The sequence below is a fragment of the Macaca nemestrina genome, chromosome 1, assembly GCF_043159975.1.
Source record: "Macaca nemestrina isolate mMacNem1 chromosome 1, mMacNem.hap1, whole genome shotgun sequence".
NCBI lineage: Eukaryota > Metazoa > Chordata > Mammalia > Primates > Cercopithecidae > Macaca > Macaca nemestrina.
In genome coordinates, this window is record NC_092125.1 from 166486303 (window position 1) to 166509544 (window position 23242).

General features: G+C 38.9%; 1 protein-coding gene across 15 annotated transcripts in view; it reads left to right on the forward strand.

Annotated features, from left to right (window-relative positions):
• C1H1orf141 (chromosome 1 C1orf141 homolog) overlaps positions 1-23242 on the forward strand; it is a 69698-nt gene that overhangs the window by 11243 nt on the left and 35213 nt on the right. For 14 of the 15 annotated variants that reach the window (XM_071091496.1, XM_071091507.1, XM_071091520.1 and 11 more), the window contains 3 exons: positions 5077-5168; positions 6464-6621; positions 21961-22073. In XM_071091496.1, the coding sequence (XP_070947597.1) occupies positions 5094-5168; positions 6464-6621; positions 21961-22073 (346 nt within the window). In that variant the 5' untranslated portion in view covers positions 5077-5093. Of the gene's footprint in view, positions 1-5076; positions 5169-6463; positions 6622-16460; positions 16583-16845; positions 17038-21960; positions 22074-23242 lie in introns of those variants that run through there. The other variant, XM_071091526.1, reaches the window with a different exon arrangement.

Genomic DNA, 23242 nt, shown 5'->3' on the forward strand with positions numbered 1-23242 from the left:
GGCAAATTAGGGGGGTGTATAGTTTGATAACCCAAAGGAGGGAAAGTAACAACCTGAAGGTTTGAAGAAGGACAATGGCAATGAAAATCAAAGCAAGCTTAAGAAAGGTCTGTCTTCTTGATGTTAATGTTGCCCCACTGTTCAAAGAATTCTGTGAGAGGCCACTGATCCATTCCACCCCTGAGATTCTATGAGTTAGGCTTCTGTGACCACATCAGAACCCTATATTCTAGATGAGAGCACTTCCCTCAACTCTAAGTAGAATGCTTCAGAAGACGAGAGAGATGATAACTAGCAGGGTCCGGAGAAGACATTTTTTTCTGTTTTGCAAATAAATTTGAGCATGCTAAGAGGAATAAATTTGTGAAGGAAATAGATAAAAGTTGCAGGAGAAAGGGGATAACTAATAGAGATAATTCTTTCAGGAGACTGGAGGCAATGGAGTCTAGAGTACATCAGGAGGGATTAGCTTTGGGTGGGAGAGCCAACGCCTCTGTTAAAATTGAAGTGCAGAAGGGTTGGGAATGAATAATACTTTGGTATGAGAGGTAGGAGCTGAAGAAGCTCTTGCTTGATGGTGCCTGTTTTCTTAGTGAAATAGGAGAGAGCATCTCCCTTGCCTAGGAAGATGGAGATCACAAGGGAAAATGTTTACCAGGTGCCAACTTCCTCAGTAAATTTGATAGAATACCTAGTACAATGTCTGCATGTAATACATTTAGGTAGCCAGTGACCAAATGAACAAATAAATGCTTATCATCAAATAACAATATATGTTCATAGAAAAAGAAGTATAAAGTAGGAACACCAAAGTATATATTAAAATTAAAAAGATATAATAAAGGACATAAACATAGATCACACTGAGGAACACTTTATATATATATTTATAGATATGATATATAAATATATGTGTATATATATGACAGAGTCTTGCTCTGTCACCCAGGCTGGAGTGCAGTGGCGTGATCTCAGCTCCCTGCCACCTCCACCTCCCAAGTTCAAGCAATTCTCCCACCTCAGACTCCTGAGTAGCTGGGACCACAGGCGCTCGCCACCTAGCCTGGCTAACTTTTTGTATTTTTAGTAGAGACAGGGTTTCACCATGTTGGCCAGGCTGATCTCAAACTCCTGACCTCAAGTGATCCACCTGCCTTGGCCTCCCAAAGTGCTGAGATTACAGGTGTGAGCCACTGCACCCTGTCCATTTAATATCATCTTGATTCATCTTGCATTAAAAGATTAGTGGTTAGTTTATGCCAAGTAGTTGGGGAACACCATCATATTAGTACTGATGTTCCTTTGCTCTCAGCATTTATTTGAGGAGACACAAAATAGGCCCTTGATGAGCTTATGAAATATAATGATGAAAACAAGCAAGTTCATGTATAGTGTTTCCTCACTTCCACTTTTTCCCAGGGCCATTTAGCCATTAGGCACCATTGGCACATTGCCAAAGACCAATGGGAGAGAAGAATTTGCAAACTGAAAAAATTGTATTGGTTTCAAGCTATGAAATTAATACTACTAAACTAACATTCAGTCGATTTCATTAACTGTCAAATTTAGTATTCATAAAACTGTTGTTGACCCTTGAAAATAATTGGTTTTTCTCACTTCAAAAAAATTCATGATCTGCACAATGATTTTCCAGAAATCATTCACAGCCAAATAATTTACTCTTAGCAAAATATTTTTAAAGCAAAAACATAAAAATTATTTCATGCTATGGTTAACTGTATATAGAAAAATACAGCTGTGTGTGCATGTGCGTGCATGTGTGTGTGTATGTGTGTGTACAATGGGATGACCTTTTGCCTCTTAAAATGTCCTATGTGGTGTTGAAGATGGGGTGATTAAAAGTGAGAGGTGTAGGACACCTTACTCTAAAAAGATCTGCTTTCTGTTCTTTCTCACAAGTAAGCAGCATTGTTTCAGCTGGCCCTCATGTAGTTTATACCTTCCCCAAACTGGGAAACTCATTCACTTCAATACATTGATTCTTCCAGTTATTTACCTGTGTCTTGCTGAAAAACAGAAATCTTTGTCTCCAGTAAAATAAACTTAGGTGGGGAATATGAGCACCTTCTCCATCCCCTTGAACTCATATTATGTTTAAGGGAAACAGAAAAGCTAAAACTCCTCGGAGAGTTTTAGTTTAGTTTAGTTTTACAAGAGGAATGGTTCTTGGGTCTGAAAAGAAAATATGTCCACATAATCATAATCTATATTCTCTTTCAAAATCTGTCCCCTATTGTTCTGTAAGAAACCCAGAAAGTCATAAGCATTCACATTGTGCTAATGCCTTTACCCTGTCAATGTCAAATAAAATATAGAGACTAATCTCTAAAATCAAAATGTTTATTTGGGAGGAAATAATTGCAATTAGGGTATACACACAGAGCAGTAGTCTTCAGTATATTCTGAAGAACAAAGAATAGGTTAGAAGTTTTATAAAACCAGGGAATGTTACAAATTGGCACTAGTGAGGTTTTGAGGCACTGACAAGATTGATAAGTGAAGGTTGTGGGCAAAATTGGCTTAGAGTTGCCACTGGTCTTTTCAGTAGCTATTAGATACAACTGGTTTAGGTTACAGCAGTCAATTTCAGCTGCCAGACTTGCAGATGGACTGCATTTTTGGAGCAATGTTCTGTGCCCTGAGTGTTTTCTCTTACCCTGACTTCTCACTGTGTTTTAGTTAGGAACCACAAGAGTGACCCATTTCGTATGATCAGCTTTCACATTCCTGGATCTCCCCAGCATGCAACCTGAGGTTGTGTGGTTTGTCACAAGGCATGCTATCTGCTTGTACCCTTATGGCCCAGAATTTCCTCTGTGTCACATTTTTTTAAAGAAATGGGGTCTTGCTCTGTTTGTCACCAAAGCAGGAGTGCAGTAGCATGATCATAGGTCACTGCAGCCTGGAACTGCTGGACTCAAATGATCCTTTTGATCCTCCCACCTCAGCCTCCCCAGCAGCTGGGACTATAGATGCGTGCTACTGTGCCCGGCTACTTTTTTTTTTCTCTTTTTGAGATGAGGTCTTGCTATGTTGCCCAGAGTGGTCTCAAATTCCTAGGGTCAAGCAATCCTCTTGCATCAGCCTCCCAAGTAGCTGGGATTATAGGCACGCACCACCACACCCAGGCCGTCTGTGTAATTTCTTTGTCACACTGGACTACATCATGTGATGGAGGGAAAATCTGGATGTAGTGACATGATAGAGGGCATGCTGGAATGGGATGTCACTATCAGTGCATGAAGAATTCATACTCAGGGCAATGTATGGTGAAGGAAAAAAGAGTAAAAAAAAAAAAAAAAAAGCTGAAAGAAACCAATTACAAAATAATGTAAACTTTTGGCATAGTATCCCGAATCTTTCTCCTTTGATGAACTGTTGTCTCCATGTGGCACTGCTGGAATAATATACAATATAGGAGAAATATCAGATTTTTTTTGAGCTGGAAAGAACCTTAGTATTAACATTAATATTCATTGAAAACATTGATGATTCTGTACTTTCTGTGAACCATATAACTTTTACACTTAAATGCCCCTGGAGCCCATTTAATTCAGTGAGCAAAAATATACTGACTGCATGGTCATCTACACTATCTTTTTTTTTCTTTTTGAGACAGAGTCATACTCTGTCAGCCAGGCTGGAGCACCGTGGCACGCCATCTCGGCTCACTGCAACCTCTGCCTCCTGGGTTCAAGTGATCCTCCTCCTCAGCCTCCCAAGTTGCTGGGATTACAAGCATGTGCCACCATGCCTGGCTAATTTTTGTATTTTTAGTAGAGACAGGGTTTCACTATGTTGGCCAGGCTGGTCTTGACCTCCTGACCTCAAGTGATCTGCCTGCCTCAGCCTCCCAAAGTGCTGGGATTACAGGCATGAGCCACTGTGCCTGGCCCATCTACACAGATTTTTTAAATAAATAAATAAATAAATAAATAAATAAAATAAATAAAGGGAGTTTTGGGTTGATATTCCTGGATTCTTGCCTCTACTCTGCCCTAGCTATTTCTACTACACTAATAGGGTACTTTGTGGCCTTCAGTTTTCTCATCTGAAGATGTAATAAATTAGACCAGGTTCTGATGTCTTATACAGCTCCCTAAGCTTAATATGGACTGCTTGACCTCAGATGAGACTGTTAGCAATATTAATTAACTAGGAAATATGAACTATTATGGCAATGGAACCTATCCAGCTTAGTTGTTGCTACTTATGTGTGACTAATTACCTGCTACATGCTGTTAACAGTCTTGGATCACTGACCAATTTAATTTGAAGCAATTAATTATAGAAATATGAGTTCCTTGCATTTACTTTGATTAAAATTATATCATGACAGAAAGAAAATAGATATGTCCAAAGTCCTACTCCTGGCCGGGTACGGTGGCTCACATCTGTAATCCCAGCACTTTGGGAGGCTGAGACAGGCGGATCACTTGAGGTCAGGAGTTTGAGACCAGCCTGGCCAACATGGTGAAACCCTGTCTCTACTAAAAATACAAAAATTAGCTGGGTGTGGTGGTGCACGCCTGTAATCCCAGCTATTCAGGAGGCTTAGGCAGGAAAATCGCTTGAACCCAGGAGGCGGAGGTTGCAGTGAGCCAAGATCATGCCACTGCACTCCAGCCTGGGTGACAGAGCAAGACTCTGTCTCAACAACACCACCACCACCAAAATTAAGTCCTAATCCTAGCTTGATATGTTTTTAACTTAAAAAGAAAAAAAAAAAGGAAATAGATATAATTCAAGCCACATGGTCTTGCTTCAAGTATAAGTCACATATGGTTCTCATGGTAATCATGAACTTTCTCCCCCTCACCTTTATCATAAATTTAAAAATTCATGGGGCCTGTACACATCTGGGAGTTCTGATCATATGGCCTTCAACTGAAAAAACTTGGGTACATTTACAATTCTATGATTTACTGTATGATTTAAACAATTCTATTATTTACCTAAAACAGTAATGTAAAAGTGGGTCTTTTGAAAACTTATGCCTAGTTATATGTTTAAATTCGAATTGATTTGTTCTTCTTCCTCCTTATTTTAAAATAGGAATTTAGTGATTGACAATGGCAGAAAAAATCTTAGAGAACTTAGATGTCCTTGATAAGCAAGCAGAGAGAATCTTGGCCAGAAGAACAAAGGTTTGTTAAGTATAAGCTACAATTCAATTTAATCATTAACAGGTTAACATTTCAAATGTGAATAATTTTACTTTTTAACTAATGATACATTAATATGATATAAACTAATTTGTAAAAAGCAACTATCCTGGCTGAAAAGGTAATGTATAAAAATATAAAAATTTTATTGCTGAGTAGTATTCCATTATATAGATGTACAAAGTTTCAAGCAATCATCCAATGAAGGGCTTTTAGATTGTTTTCATGGTTTGACTAGTAAAAATAAAGTTGCTTAAAAAATCAAATAAAGCTGCTATGGACATTTGCATCCAGGTTTTTGTGTGAACATGAGTTTCCATTTCTCTGAAGTAAATGCCTGAGAGTGTGATTGCTGGTGCAAACTTTCTCTTAACTTTAGCAAGCTCAAAGCCACAAGATTTGGTTTGAGTTCCCCCAATACAATGAGTTTCTCCTCCCTGCACCTCAGCTCCGAAACCACCTCCGGGAAGTAAGCTGGGCTATTGGAGGGTGGACCTCAGTTGTTTCCCTTCTCTCAGCGATCTGTCCTACTCTGTTTTCTAATAGCTGAGGGTAGTTGTTTTCATACATTTTGCCTGAGCTCCTAGTTGTTGAAAGCAGGCGATTAATTCCATAGTGCTTCATCTCTTGGCAGAAGCAGAAGTCTCCCATATCCTTTGACTTTGCTTTCAGGGCTTTCATCTCTTTATTCCTTTGTGCTATGCTCTGAGAGAATTTTTTAGAGAAAACTTTCGGCTCCTTTATCCACCTTTTAGCTAGATCCTTTTTCTTTTTCAGTCCATTTGTATAAGGATTTTAACAAAGTCCTCTTTTGATTGCTTTCTTCACTCTATTTCTGGCTCACATGACTAGAGGAAGATCGGTGTGATTCACCGTGTGCATGGCTACAGGAAGAGGAGCTGGCTGGAGAGACATGCCTACTATGGTTCCAAGAACTCTCTGCATCTAAATATCTAGGTCTTTCCTTACATTCTGTATTTTAGAATTAGGAGGGAGCCTTAATAATCCTCTAGTCCTACCCCCACATTTTACAGATGGGAAAAGAATGGCTCAGGTCACACAGCAAAGGCATAAAAACAGTTGGTGCACTAGACCCCCAATTTTCAATCTGTACTATTTTTCCATTATTGCCTGGCACCTAAATTCTCTTTCTCTCTCTCTCTGTGTGTGTGTGTGTTTGTGCACGTAAAGTGAGATTATTTTTTTTCTCTCCACCTAAGATTTTCCCCATATAAAAAGTACTCATCTTTTTTTTTTCCACTTTGGCTTTGCTGCAGATAAACAGGCTTCAGAGTGAAGGAAGAAAAACAACTATGGCTCTACCCCTGACATTTGATTTTCAGTTGGAATTTGAAGAGGCTATTGCTACATCTGCATCTAAGGCAATATCAAAGATCAAAGAAGACAAGTCATGCAGCATTACAAAATCAAAAATGTAACTATCATAACCACCTTAAATTTTCAGTTCAGAATTTGTTTCTTTGTTTGTTTTTGAAACAGGGACTCACTTCATTGCCTAGGCTAGAGTGCAGTGGTGCAAACATGGCTCACTGCAGCCTCAACTTCCCACCTTGGCCTCCCGAATAGCTGGGACTACAGTCGTGCACCACCATGCCTGGCCAATTTTTTATATTTTTAATAGAGATGGGGTTTTCCCATGTTGCCCAGGCTGGTCTTAAACTTCTGACCTCAAGAGATCCACCCACTTGGGCTTCCCAAAGTACTGGTATTACAGGCATGAGCCACCACACCTGGCCCAGTTCAGAGTTTTAAAACATTACTTTATATTTGTCTTAGATTATGCAATGTATATTAAATGAAAGTTGTATGGCATATTTTATAAGGGTTATGAGTTAAAATATACTAGATTAGCTTTCTGAATATTCCTAGTTTATAAAATATTTATTATGTATAATATTTTACTAGTGTAGATGGTAATTACAATTCTGAATTTTCTTGAGCTCAATTATGTTGCCCCAAATTAATGTCAGGATTTAATGCAAACTTTAACTGATATGCTTAAGAAAAAGTCTGCCTAGAAAGCCAAGTAAGGCAATTTCTCTGCGCACTTAGAAGGGATAGCCTAAATATGTCATACTTGGTCTTTCACTGGCATTTAGTGCATGCATAATGCTATAAAATTTTTCCAAATACATCAGAATTGTAAAGGAGAGTTCAGAAAAAAGAAATACTAAGATGTGGAATCAATAGAACTACAAATTAATTGGACATTGGTGGTAGCGTGGATACTGTCCTTATCTCATTTATTCTGGGTAACAAGTTTTCCTCACTTGTTCTCTGCCTAAGTACAAAGCACTACAGTGCACCCAGTCACCAAGCCCAAAAGCTCACAGTCATCCTATTGAATGGGGTACAGTAGTGATGAAGAGCTCAGGCCCTGAAATCAGACTGCTAAGGTTTAAATCCAGCCTTGCCATTTGTTAGCTATGTGACCTTGATTTTCACACATAGTTTAGTTAGGCAGCAGCTATGACACTATACACTAAGCAGCCTACATGAGCACTGTGACATTTGTGGGCTGGGCACGGTGGCTCACGCCTGTAATCCTAACACATTGGGAGGCCGAGGTGGGTGGATAGCCTGAGATCAGGAGTTTGAGACCAGCCTGGGCAACATGGTGAAACCCCATCCCTACTAAAACACATTTTTAAAAAATTAGCTGGGCTTGGTGGTACATGCCTGTAGTCCCAGCTACTTGGGAGGCTGAGGCACGAGAATTGCTTGAACTCGGGAGGCAGAGGTTGCTGTGAGCTGAGATCACGCCACTGCACTCCAGCTTGGGCAATAGAGCAAGACTATCTCAAAAAACGAATAAACAGACCATGACATTTGCATCTAAGACTACTCCTACTTACTTACATTTTCATGTAAGTGTTCTGATTAAGACCTACCACCTGATTGTCTCCAAGTAGCTTTCCTCATGCAGCAGTTTTGTATTATTGCTCAGAGTGAAACAAACTTTTTTAGCCCGATGTTTTAGTGCAGTTTTACAGATGAAAAAACTAAGTCTGGGTGAGCTTAAACAATTTGCTCAAGGTCACACAGCTAACAAGTTGCAAGGCTGGATTTGAACCTTAGAAGTCTGATTTCAGAGCCTGCGTTCTTCATCACTACTGTACCCCATTCAATAGGATGACTGCAAGCTTTGGGGCTTGGTAACTAGGTGCATTGTAGTGCTTTGTACTTAGGCAGAGACCAAGTGAGGAAAAGGAGATTGGGGTGGACAAGAGGATCAAAGTGAGAAGGGCTGGGATTTATTTTGTAGATGTTAAGTTTTAGATGCCCATGGGAAATTCAGGTAGAGATATCTGGAAGAAAGTTGGACAAGCAAGTCTGAATCTAAAGTAAAAAAACATTATTTGTGTAGCTAATATCTGTCATTTTCATAATCAGAATCAAGTATTCTGATTATGGCACAAAATACAGCTCACTCAGATTTTTGTTATTCTTGATTTACCAGGATATCAGAACATGTTTCCATGTAGAACTCTAAGATAAGACAAAGGAGTTTGTTTCTAGCACAAGTAAATACATATCGGTAGTTTATATAATTTAGCTTTATCACAAACTTCTTACATTACTACTTTATTTTTTATGTAGACACAGCCAATAATTCTGCTCCCAAATAATTTATAGAACTATCCATAGTGAAATGGAATATTTTAGAAATACACAGAAAAACATTGCATAAAATGGAAGCTGAGAATGTGGAGAAGGGAAAATGTATGTCATGATTTTTGCATTTTATATTTACATATTACATATATGCCTTTGTGTAGCAGTATAGTATATGGCGAATGACTCATTAGGCACATTTAAAGGTAACATGCAATGTTTTATGGCAGTATTTCCCAGGATGATATTGTTGCTATCCCTTTCCTGCCTGATAAGATTATTTTCTAAATAGCTTATACAGGCATCATTGATCTTGTGTTAGTGACAATATAACCCATCAATAACTGAGCAACGCTCCTTTTAAGTGTAACCTGGATGACTGGGATGTTTGGGGCTAGCAGCAAAGCCAGAGTCTTAAGTATAAAAAGCAAAGAGGCACATATTTCTAAGATCCAAAGACCAAGTAAATTCGGTTTGATCAATATCCGTATGTCTAACACAAGCAAAAACCATGTGTCCAACACCAGCAAAAAAAAAAAAAAAAAAAAAAAAAACATAAAACTTTCAAGAATTTACACAAGAATTAGGATATAACTCTAGGCCGGGCGCGGTGGCTCAAGCCTGTAATCCCAGCACTTTGGGAGGCCGAGATGGGCGGATCACGAGGTCAGGAGATCGAGACCATCCTGGCTAACACGGTGAAACCCTGTCTCAATACAAAAAACTAGCCGGGTGTGGTGGCGGACGCCTGTAGTCCCAGCTACTCGGGAGGCTGAGGCAGGAGAATGGCGTGAACCCGGGAGGCGGAGCTTGCAGTGAGCTGAAATCCGGCCACTGCACTCCAGCCTGGGTGACAGAGCAAGACTCCGTCTCAAAAAAAATAAATAAATAAAATAAAATAAAAAAATAAAAATAAATAGGATATAACTCTAGCCAAAGAAAATAAAATTTGTTTGAAATAATTGAGATGATGATCTTGAATATGTATCTAAGTCCAAGCAGCAGCCTATCTGAACTATGGCATCTGCATCTAAGACCACTCCTATCTACTACCTTCCTGTCTCTCAGTAGCTTTCCTTATGCAGCAGTTTTGTACTATTCCTCAGACTGAAACAAACTTCCTTAGATATTGGTGAATTCAACCAAAAGATACAGTTCCTAGTAACACTCATAGTTTTAACACTCCCTGTATAATTTTTGTTTAATAAAATAGAACACTTGGCTGGGCGGCTGTGGCTCATGCCTGTAATCCCAGCACTTTGGGAGGATGAGATGGGAGGATTGCTTGAGCCCAGGAGTTTGAGACAAACTTGGCCAACACAGTAAGATCCTGTCTCTACTGAAAACAATTTTTTTAAAAAAATTAGCCAGACGTGGTGGTGCACACTTATAGTTCCAGCTACTTGTGAGACTAAGGCAGGAGGATTGCTTGAGCCCACGAGTTTGAGGCTACAGAGAGCTATGATCACACCACTGCACTCTAGCCTGGGCAACACAGCAAGACTCTATCCAAAAAAAAACAAAAAAACCCCAAATACAACTCTTTAAAATAGCAAAACATATTAATTCCTTGCTATATTTAAAAATATAAGAACTCAATTAATTTATGCAAAAATGAAGAAATATAACAGATGTTGTAAATTGCCGTTTAATTCTCTGGACATACCAAGCATTGCTATTTTATGTAGTCCCCTGTGGGTCTCTGTCTGTTACCTTTTTTTGTTGTTGTTTAGAAGCTTATTGTATTATCTCCTCACATGCCTGGTTATTTTTTATCGAGAATGGGACAATGCCATTGTAAAAGTATAGATATTTGAAGCTCTAGATGGTTTCTTCTCCAGAGAAAATTTGTCCTGGTTTTTGGCAAATGACTAGGCTAGGGGCATTTGCAATCCTAGATCGGGTAGAGATCATTCAACACTAGACTTCTGTTCTTTTGAGGGCTTGTCTATTTATTGCTCTCCATTAAATAGGTTACGAACTATAAAGCTTTGGGGTCCCAACCCAAGTCCGAAGGGTATTCTGGGGCCTTTCTTCTGTGGGTCCTGAATTTCAGTTTTGTTTCCATAGCCCTATAAGTTTGCTAAGAGCAACACAGGGCTTTTTGAACTCTCCTGCTGATTTGGAATTGACAAACATGCAAGTCCAAATGCCATTCTTACCTGAGCTTCACTCTTCTTACAGCTCTTGGCCCCCTAAATCCTTACTGCTTTGGGAGCTCTCAGGTATACTCAAATATTTTGATATTTTGTCCAGCTTTTCTAGTTGTTCTTAGAGGGATAACTAGTCCAAACCACCAGCTTCTATTTCCAGAAGTGAACCCAAATTGCTATTTAATGTAATATAGTTGACCTTTGAACAACACGGGTTTGAACTACTTGGTTCCGTTTATATGTGGGTTTTTTCAATAAATGCATTCAGGCCTCCGTATCGGTAGGTTCTGCATCTACAACCAAACACAGATTAAAAATACAGTATTTGCAGGATAAGAAACCACGTATATGTGGAGGGCCAAATTTTTGTATTCAGGGGTTCCACAGGGCTGACTATAGGATGAGTATGCTGAATTTTGGTCTGGGTGCAGACGTTTTTCCAAAGCACTCCATGTGATTCTGACACACAGCTAGCAGTTTAAGAAGCACTACTACAGGCCTCTTTATTTCACACTCCCTCAATCAAGAGATCCCAATATGACAGCCTATTTGCCACTCATTCATTACAAATGGATCGTCTCTGTCACTGTCTGATATTACCTGAGACCAAAATAGCCTGAGCTTCTGAGGTGTGGAAGGAACCTACACTTGCCATGAAGAGTAGTCAAAGAGAAATCACGGATCATTGAAAGGGACTCTTACTTGAAGGAGGGAGATGAAGCCAAGCAATTAGAACGGGTGGCTCCTAATGAGTCTAACTTAATGGAAAGAACAGAAGAAAACTTTAGACAATATGTCTCTTAAGGATAGAAATAATCAGGGGGAAAAAGACATTAAAAATAAGCATTTCTGAACCAACAGCTACAAAGAAAAATTAAAAATAGAATACAAGCTGAGTCTGGTGGCTCACACCTGTAATCCCAGCTACTCAGGAGGCTGAGTCAGGAGGACTGCTTGAGACCAGCATTTAAAGGCTGCAGTGAGCTATGACTACACCACTGCACCCCAGCCTGGGTGACAGGGTAAGACCCTGTCTCAAAAAAAAAAAAAAACCCTTAAAAAAAATAGAATATTGGTGAAAACTGGGTCAATAATAGAGGCACAATCTAGCAAATATAAAAAAAAAAATGGAAGTCATATTGACAAGAAACATTTAGTATGGTTTGGGATACTCAATATGTAAATATGTGCTTAATACATAAATTAGAAGAGAGAGACAGATGTTTAGGAAATAATCAAAGTAATATTAGAAAAAAAATGCCCATGGTTTGAAGATAGACTTGAAGTTTCAGATCAAAAAGGTCACCAAGTGCTCAACTTACGGTAAAATTACTTAATTCAAAAGGCAGAAAAAACAAGTTAATTACAAAGGAAAGGAAACAAAATCAGTTTTATAGACCTCTCTGCATCTCTGAGGCTAGAAAACAGTAAATTATTTCCAACTTTTGAACAGCATGGCAATTGAGGAATCCTCTATTTATATGAAACATCATTTATGTATGAGAACAAAAGAGTTTTTTTTGGAAATGAAAGGTTTTAGAAAGTAATCTATCTATGTATTTTTTTTTCTGTGAAAATTACAGGGAAGAGTATTTTCCCAAATTAAAATTAAATATGAATAAAATAAAGATCCCAAGCTGGGTATCTTATTACAGAAAAAATATTTTAAAAATTATTCTGTGATGCCACAATGTTCTGGGATTCTTTCTCAAAGCTGCCTTCCTATAAAAACATAAAACATTCCAAAGAATTTCCATAAGCAATTTCCAGTTGGGAAGGGGGAGCTTTCAGAGCAACCCCATGCTTCCATCTGAGCTTTACCCTTCTCATGGGTTTCTTTCCTTTTCATGAAAGTACCATTTCAATGACCTGTCCCAGTGATAAGCAGTCACCTTCCTATAATTCCAGCCTATGCAACTCAAAATCAAGGCCTTAATCTGTACTTCCCTTAGTTCAACTAAGACAGGGTATAATTTCACAGGACTTTTTTTAAATGTAAGAGCAAAAACAGGCAGAGGGAAGAGGGGATCAATTTTTTTAATGCAAAAGGACAAACCGATAAAATTCACAAAAAACAGATTTATGATCTTGTACTGGTGAGCCCACCACATTTATAATTCCAAATTCTACTTCTCATTTTCTATGAGAACCTAGAGCTCGGAACATTTTTTTTTCCATAGGTTATTGGGGTACAGGTGGCATTTGGTTACAAGAGTAAGTTCTTCAGTGGTTGTTTCTGAGATTTTGGTGCACCTATCACCAGAGCAGTGTACACTGCACCCTATTTGTAGTCTTTTATCCGTCATCCCCCTCCCACCCTTTCCTACAAGTCCCCAAAGTCCATTGCATCATTCTTATGCCTTTGCATCCTCATAGCTTAGCTTCCACATATCAGTGAGAACATATGATGTTTGGTTTTAGGAACACAATTTTTATTCCTAGCTCAGAGAACTGGTGCAGAAGATGATAATCTGGCTACTCCTTTTTTTCTTCTCTTTTTTTTTTTTTTTTTTTTTTTTTTTTTGAGACAGAGTCTTGCTCTTTCGCCCAGGCTGGAGTGCAGTGGCACAATCTCGGCTCACTGCAACCTCCCTCTCCTGGGTTCAAGAGATTATCCTGCTTCAACCTCCCGAGTAGCTGGGATTACAGGTGTGTACCCCTGCACCTGGATAATTTTTTGTATTTTTCGTAGGTACGGGGTTTCGCCATGTTGGCCAGGCTGATCTTGAACTCCTGTCCTTAAGTGGTACACTCTCCTTAGCCTCCCAAAGTGCTGGGATTATAGGCATGAGCCACCATGCCTGGTCAATATGGACACTCTTATTGTTGAGTAATCAATCATCCTTTGTCTCTGATCCAAGAGTCTCATATCTTCTGCCAGCATTGATGAAACTGCCAGGTGAACTTGTTAGCTGGTAAGTAGGGTCAATCCCAGACTCAGTGGTTTTTAACACCTACTTCTAGGGAAGCATAGGAGTAGAATAACTCATACTTGGATCCTCCTTAAAAACTGGTAAAAGTAATTGTAGCTCAGTCCTCAGTGAGGGTGTTATAGAACACCCTTATCCAGGTCTCTGTCAGCCTAGAAGAAAACTATATATCCATTTTATCTATCCTACAATTCTATCTGCTTCTAGATAGCAGAATTTATAATTTAGTTACACCTCAGCCAAATCAAAAAACTTAATCTATGTAATAAAATGGAAACTTTAAAAAATATGACAAGAGACTATATAAACCAGAAAAGAAAGTCAAGATCAGTTGAGGACAGGATTTATAAATAATTAATCTTATAAATCAAATGTATAACACTTAGTTTTTAATTCAATACATTTATTATAAACCATGTTAAGTATACATTTGTTGGAGGACTAAAAAAAAGAAAAGCTGTCAGTCTCCCAGTACATTCACCAAACTTTGGCTTTCCCCTCCTAAGCACACTGAACTTTTTTTTGAGACAGAGTCTTGCTCTGTTGCCGCCCAGGCTGGAGTGCAGTGGCATGATCTCGGCTCACTGTAACCTCCCTCTCCCAGGTTCAAGCGATTCTCCTGCTTCAGCCTCCCGAGTAGCTGGGATTACAGCCATGTGCCCCCACACCCAGCTAATTTTTTGTATTTTTAGTAGAGACAAGGTTTCACCATGTTGGCCAGGCTGGTCTCGAACTCCTGACCTTAGGTGATCCACCCACCTTGGCCTCCCAAAGTGCTAGAATTACAGACATGAGCCACTGCACCCGGCCTAGCACACTGAACTTTTAAGAGTACTTGGGAAACTTAGTATGTTTAACACCTCCAAAAAAAATGTTAAAATGACCACAGTTTGGAAAATTGAAGAGAAAACAATGGCAACATAAAGGCACAATATTGGTAATGAAGAAGAAGTTATAGCCATGGATATGGAAGACATTAAAATAATTATAATGAACGCTTTGTGTAACTACATTGCTTGACACATGTGTGTAATAATGGATGAACTTTTGGGAAAATATGAAAGGGAAAAATCTCAACAAAAAAGAAAACATAAATAGATCAATAACTGTAGAAAAATTTGAGGAAGCAGTCAAAGAATTCTTTTACAAAAGTACCACTTTGAAGCTGTGTCAAGGGTGAGTTTCTTTGTAGTTTCAAAGAACTATTTAAATAGTTTTGGAACACAGACAAAGGTGAAACAGTTCTCAGTTCTTTTTTGCAAAGGTAGATTTGATCCTTAAGTCTGACCACAAGAATAGAAAGCAAATATAGATTTTTTTTTTTTTTTTTTTTTTTTTTTTGAGACGGAGTCTCGCTCTGCCGCGCAGGCTGGAGTGCAGTGGCCGGATCTCAGCTCACTGCTAGCTCCGCCTCCCGGGTTCACACCATTCTCCTGCCTCAGCCTCCCGAGTAGCTGGGACTACAGGCGCCCGCCACTGCGCCCGGCTAGTTTTTTGTATTTTTTAGTAGAGACGGGGTTTCACCGTCTTAGCCAGGATGGTCTCGATCTCCTGACCTCGTGATCCGCCCGTCTCGGCCTCCCAAAGCAAATATAGATTTTTAAAGAAACATAAAATAAAATATTAGTTTTAACTATTTCATTGCTTATTCTTGATTCAGTGACATAAAAACATAAAGCAGGGCATAGTGGCTCACACTTGTAATCACAGCACTTTGGGAGGACAAGGTGGCCTGATCACCTGAGGTCAGGAGTTCAAGACCAGCCTGGCCAACATGGTAAAACCCCGTCTCTATTAAAAAGACAAAAATTAGCTGGGCGTGGTGGCGCATACCTGTAATCCCAGCTACTCAGGAGGCTGAGACAGGAGAATAGCTTAAACCCTGGAGGTGGAAGTTGCAGTGAGCTGAGATCGCGCCATTGCACTCCAGCTTGGGCACCAAGAGTGAAACTCCATCCCAAAAATAATAATAATAACAAAGCAGTTTTATATTTCTCTAATTTCGCCCTGATCACTTTGGTTGTTAAAAGTCTGTCCAACTTAGTATTTTAATCTTACCCCTCGTCATGGCTTTCCCTTCCCTATACAAGCCAGTCTAGTGACACTGGAGGAGCTGAAATGGAGAGGGGTATGGTCAGTAATTTGATTCTTCTTGTTCCCTCATCTGAAAGTAGCAGGCTGATATGGTCCTCTTGCAGCACACCTCCTCACTCTTCTAATTTCTTTTTCCTCTGATATGGGTACAGTGGTGTGCTAAAGCCAACTCCTACCAACTTATTAGAGCTGCTGGTTGAATTTTCAGCAATTTTGTGAGATGTTTATTAAACACTTACCATTAAAAATTAAATTATATAAACTTAAAATTCAATGGCATACTAAAAATAAAGATAATACTCAGAACTCATCACTTCCTAATTATTGTACATTTTACTATTATCCATGGTTTTGAAGTTATTTACATCTATTATATCCATATGGTAGAAATTTGTATAAAAGTATGCTACTACACATCTCTTCCAAATTTCACATTTAATTATATCACCTTGGTAGAAATTGACAATGGGAGTATTTACACCACAGCAACTGGCAAACACTACAAATCAAGGCTTGAGTTGTTGTCTGTCTAGATTTAAGAAAGTGAGGAAGAAAATGTTAATGATGAAGATTAAACTTAAAAGTAAGTGTTACCAAAAAAAGTATGCCTTACCTATAGCCATTATGCTTTGAATAGCACAAAAAAATAAGGAAATACTCAAAAACTATTATTTGGTTCAACAAAGAGGTAGCTTACGCTATTGATGAATGAGTAAAATTCCACATTAGAACTACACCCAAACTCAAGGTTATTAAAAATTTACCAGCACACCCCCTGTATGGGAGTAAAGGAGGAGGGTGAGAGAAGACAAAATTTCTTATTAACTTTTCCAACTTTTTCCTTAGTCATCAATCATTTTCTGGCCAACTTTAGTCATAAAGAGCACATGTGAGAGATCCTCAGAGGAACCCATTCTCCAACCAAGGAGAGCTTCCTTCAGCTACAACTCTTCAAATTCTTCATCAACTCATATACTCTCCAATATATGCCACAATTTCTTCTGCAAAGGATCCCCAAGCTTGCAGTCAGCAATCTGGGTGGAGTATCAGCAAAATGACCCAAACACAGTTACTATCTCAGTATCCATTTGACCTCCTATATTAGTCAGTTCAAGCTGCTATAAAGAATACCTTACTCTGCGTGGTTTAAATAACAGAAATTTATTTGTCATAGTTCTAAAGGCTAGGAAGTCCAAGATCAGTGTCTGGTGAGGACACTCTTCCTGCTTTGCAGACAGCTGTCTTCTTATTGTATCTTCATATGGCAGCAAGAAAGAGAGGGAGAGATAGCACCTCTCTCATGTCTTGTAAGGGCACTAATCCCATTCATGAGGCTACACCCTCATGACCTAATTACCTCTTAAAGGCCGCACCTCCCAAAAACCATAACTTTGGGGATTTAGCCTTTAATATATGAATTTGAAGGGGATACAGATATTCAGTCTGTAGAATTCCACCCCTGTCCCCTCCAAATTTATATCTTTCTCACAAGAAAAATACATTCATCCCATCCCAATAGACCCAAAAGTCTTAACTGGTTCACCATCAACTCTTAAGTCCAAACTCTCATCTAAATATCATCTAAATCAGATATGGATGAGACCTGAGGTAACAGTATCCTGAGGCAAAATTTCTCTCCAATTGTGAACCTGTGAAAGCAAACAAGTTGGATGTTTCCAAGCTACATTGATGGGATGGGTGTAGGATAGACATTCTCATTCCAAAAGGGAGAGATAAGAAAGAAGGGAGAAATGACAGGTTCCAAGTAATTCTAAAACCATGCAAGGCAAACTCTATGAGATCCTAAGGTTTGAGAATAATCCTCTTTGGCTTAAAGCTCTGCCTTCTAGATTCAGTAGACTAGTAGTGCTGCCTCCAGAACCCACTCAGGCAGTGGTCTCGCCTCTGAAGCTCTGTTTGGTGGGAGTTGCACACCCATGGCCCCACTGGGCAGGGATCTTACCCTTTGAAACAGAAATGGAGGCAGCCCTGTCCCCTGAGTGCATGCCCTCTGGGCCTGTTGTGGGAGTGGCAACCCTGATCATCTTTGAATTGCTTTTGAGGTCCTTCTTCCCTTGTCTTGAAAAACAGTGTACATTTATAGCTGAACAGCTGCATACAATAGCTGTATGGTCTGGTCCTGTAGAATCTTAAGAAGTGCAACAGTCTTCTTTCATTTTGTCCCACTTTCTCTGTTTCCCTTAGTCCCAGCTGGCAGTGTTTCTGCTGGTATAATCCTATCTCTATTCCTGGCTTCTGTTGAGATGGCTGATTTGGTCCCTGGTACACATCCACACTGACCTACCTAGCAAATGGTCAACTTACCATACCTTTAGTGTTCTCTCCCAAGCATACTTTTTCATTTTTTGTAATATGGGCAGACTGAAAATTTTTCAAATCTTTAATTTCTGGTTCCTTTTTCCTTAACAATTTCATCTTCAATTAATTTCTCTCCTCTTGCATTTCACTATAAATATCAGTAGGAACCAAGTCACTCCTCAACACTTTGCTTACAACTAACCTCAGCTAACTATCCAATTTCATTGCCTGCAATTTCTACATTCTGCAAAATACTAAAACACAAACACAAGCCAAGTTATTTGCCATTTTATAACAAGGACCACCTTTCCTCAAGTTTCCAATAACATGTTCTTTACTTCCGTCTGAGATCTCATCAGAATGGCCCTTACCATCCATATTTCTACCAACATTTTATTCATAATTACTTATGTATTCTCTAAGAAAATGGAAGTTTTTCTCTTTTCTTTTTGAGCCCTCACCAAAGTCACCTTTAATATCTCCTTCTTGGCAATGTCAGCATTTTCTAGCATGTACTTCCAAACTCTTCCAGCCTCTACCCATTAACCAATGCCAAAGCCACTGCCACATTTTCAAGTATTTGTTACAACAGCACCCCACTGCTCATTACTAATTTCTGTCTTAGTATGGGCTGCTACAATAGCACACCATAGCCTGGGTGGCTTAAACAACAGAAATTTATTTCTCACAGTTCTTGAGACCAGGAAGTCCAGATCAAAGTTCCAGCAGATTGGGTATCTGGTGAGGGTATTCTTCCTGGTTTGCAGACGGCTGTTTCTTTGTATGTTCACGTCATGAGGAGATAGACAGAAAGGCAGATAGAGAGAGAGAGGGAGAAGGAGTTAGACCAACTCTTCTTAGAAGAACACAAATCCTTTTCATGAGGCTATACCCTCATAACCTAATTATCTCCCAAAGCTCCCACTTCCAAATACCATAACATTAGAGATTTAAGCTTCAGCATTTGAATTTGAGGGGGACACAAACATTCAGTCCATAGCATTTCCTCAGAAACTCAAATATCCTGGCCATGCCAAACAGTGTAGTGCAGAGTGCCTACTTTACCTGCTTGATTTCACCTGCTCCAAATTTGACCTGGGGCAAATCAGCAAGTGTGGTGTCTAACAGATGTGCAGAGAAAAGAGGAAAAAGCCACAGCAGACCCTAACAGGTCAATGACTTACAATTCTGATATTTTTCTTTTTTCCCTCACCAGTTTTCTTTTATTTGAAGGCCTAAAAGAATCTCTTGCTCCAAGTATTCATGGATCGTTGTAGAATATAGAGTATGTATTGCTCCTTTTTACTCAGCTATGGAGTAAAAAGTCACCTGGTCACCAATTCTAAGGCAACGGAATAATTGCCACTCAACAACTTATTTTAACAACATGAAATCCAAAACTATGTTAAATAACTATTACTCCACTATGACTAAGTGGAGTAAATTTCAGGAATAAGAATCAGTATCCTCATTTATCTCTATGACATTTTGTTGATCACTTTCTAAACTTTATTTTACATAATTCTTACAACAATCCCTTGAGGTAACTATTAGCCTTATTTGACATATGAAGGACTGAGATTCATAGTATTCAATATTCTATGGAAGTTCACATAGAGTCAAGATGCAAAGTAAGGTCTAACTTCAAAGCCTATGCTCTTTGGTTTACCACAAGGAAATTCATATGTGAATATCTTTATATACTTTGCAAATGAGTTTGAAAAAAATACTTTAGCAACATAAGTATTTTAAGATAAAGATAAAATATTACCTCCTTAACAAGACTGTATAGCCAGCATCATCCTTAGAAACCCTTGACTCATTCTCATTCAAGTTAGAAACAGAACAATGCCCATTCTCACTAGTATACTACCCTCTTCTAGAAGTCCTCCCCAATGATATTAAATAAGAACATAAGATACATTTTTTTGAAGGAACACATAAATTATTTTATGAAGATTACATAATTATTTATTAAAAGAGAGAATAAACTGAAAACCCATTGGAAAGTATAAGATGATAAGTTCAATAAAAATTTACCAAAAATCCTATGCATTCAATAATTATTTTTTTTCTTTTGAGACAAAATCTCTCTCTGTCACCCAGGCTGGAGTGCAGTGGCACTATCTCAGCTCACTGCAGCCTCTGCCTTCTGCATTCAAGCAATTCTCCTGCCTCAGCCTCCTCAGTAGCTGGAACTACAGGCACATGCCACCACACCCGGCTAATTTTTGTATTTTTACTAGAGATGGGGTTTTGCCATGTTGGCCAGGCTGGTCTCGAACTCCTGACCTCAGTTGATCCACCTGCCTCAGCCTCTCAAAGTGTTGGGATTATAGGCATTAGCCACTGCACCCGGCCTATTAGGCATTCAATGAATATTAAACATGTGCTATGTACCAGTCATGTTATAGGTGCTAAAATACCACAGTGAATAAAACACATAAGTAGTCTGCCCTCAGAGTTTACAATCTAGGATAAGGTGGGGAGACAGATAATAAATTAAATAAACAAATGAATATATAATGTAAATTCACCAGTGATGAATGCTGTAGAGGAACAGGGGTTACTATTTTAGATGGGGGAAGTGGGATGGGCTGGAAAGATCTTTCTGAGGTGGAAATGTGAGTAGAGACTGAAATGAAGGAGTAGGCCACGTCAACCCCTTGTGGAGAGAATACTACAGGCAGAGGAAAGAGCAAAGTCCTTAAGTGGAGCCTAAATTCCTTTCCCTGAACCAAACAGCTAGAAAACTTGCTCAGCGTTCATGTGGAGGTGAGAGGTGAAGGGGTATGCAGAGAGGGGCCTGGAGTGGCAATCAGTGGAAATTCTGCTACTCAGAAATGAGAACTGGGGGAAAAGTTTCTGTCTGTTAGGGAGCATTTTGAATTTTACTCAAGTTTGATAGGAAACAGTTGAAGGAAATGATAGTCACATTTATATTTTACAAGTCTTGCTATGGCTGTATTGCGAAGAGAATGTTGAGGACAAGCATAATAGCAGGGAAAGCAAACAGAAGAAGGCTAGAGACATATGGAAGCAGTTCAGATGAAAAAGGGGTCTTGGACTTGGATGGGAGCAATGAGGAAAGAGGTGTTTGGATTTGGAATCTATTTCAAAGAAAGACACAGTAATATTTGCTGATAGGTTGGGAGTGGAAAAAGAAAAGGAAATAAAAGATGTCTGCAGACTTTTTGGCCTAAGCCTCTGGTTGACCGGAGATGGGGAAACCTGGGTGAGGAGAAGATCAGGAAGGGGGTGGAATCAAGAATTTGGTTTTGAATATGTTAAGTTCGAGATACTTACAATTAAGCTAAGTGCAGGAGTCATGTGGGCAGTTGGATATGTAAATCTGAAGTTCAGAGAAGAGGTTAGAGTCCAGACTGTAAATCTGGGACGTCGGCCTACAGACAACAGTTACAGTGTGGGACTGGATTATATCCCCCTCTACTTTAAATGACTAAAACTAATATTTTCAGCTCCTATTTAAGCAGTCCAATGTTTTGCACTTTGTACTATGATAACATTAACATAACATCCAAGTCTGTGTAACTAGGACTTCACCACATTTCTCCAAATTTATTTATTAGATTTATTTTGTAAATTTTCTCATTAATTTAAATTAATTTTTATTTCTTCCAGGCGTGCGTCTTTCAAATGTGAGCCTGAACCTAGAAAGAGTAATTTTGAAAAGTCAAATTTAAGACCATTCTTTGTTCAAACAAATATAAAAAATAAAGAAAGTGAGTCAACAGGTAATGCTTTGTGTAACATATTTACTTCTTTGATTTATTAATGGGTGCTTTATTTACTTTATTGATGTGTGTCTTAAAAGTTCTTGATAATTTGATGTCTCTGTCAAAAGCATTTCCATGAACTATAAAAAAGAATTTAGTAAGAAGAGATGTTAAATATCAGAATGGACAATTTATACAATTCACAAAATAGGAATATATTTTTATGTTTATAGGGTTATGTGTTTTTTTCTTCTAGAAACAAAATCTCTGAGTTTCCTTTCAGCTCAATACTGAGAATTTCCTTGTTATTGTTTTTTAAAAGTCAAGTATGACCAGCTTGCTTAATAGAAACTTACTTTCAGGTTAGAAATTTTAGGAATCTGGCCGAGTGGACGCAGTGGCTCACGCCTGTAATCCCAGCACTTTGGGAGGCAGAGGCGGGTAGATCCCTGAGGTCAGGAGTTCGAGACCAGCCTGGCCAACATGGCAAAACCCCATCTCTACCAAAAGTAAAAAAATTAGCCTGGTGTGGTGGCACATGCCTGTAATCCCAGATACTCAGGAGGCTGAGGCAGAAGAATCGCTTGAACCCCAGGAGGCAGAGGTTGCAGTGAGCTATCATGCCACTGCACTCCAGCCTAGGTGACAAGAGCGAGACTCTGTCTCAAAAAAAAAAAAAAATTTTAGGAATCTGTGAGCTAGGAATCAGCATTATCAGTTCTCAGAGAATTTGAACATTTCGTGTTGCCTTAGTTTTTGTCTTTCTCTGGCATTATCAATCATTCCATTGCATGATTCTCATCAACCTTCTTAACTGAGGTTTCTTGACTCCACATCACCCCATATTGCTTAATTTTTCTATTGTGCTTCATAACCTGATTTCTCAAATAATTTGTTATACACACTGTTATTTTACTTCTCATGATTCACTTTCATGATGTCTTATTTCCTTATGTGTCTCATTATCTTTGAATGTGTGCTGGACACTATTTGGAAAATTATCTATAGGAACAATTTGAGAACTAGGGTGATGGTACCTTACTCCAGAAAAGATTTTTTTTCTTTTTTCTTTTTCTTTTTTTTTTTTACTGTTTATGCCAGGTATCTGGAGGCAGTACTTGTCAGAACATACCAAAGCATTCAAGGCGTTACTTTCCCTAAAACATCCAGGTGGCAAGCTTAACTAT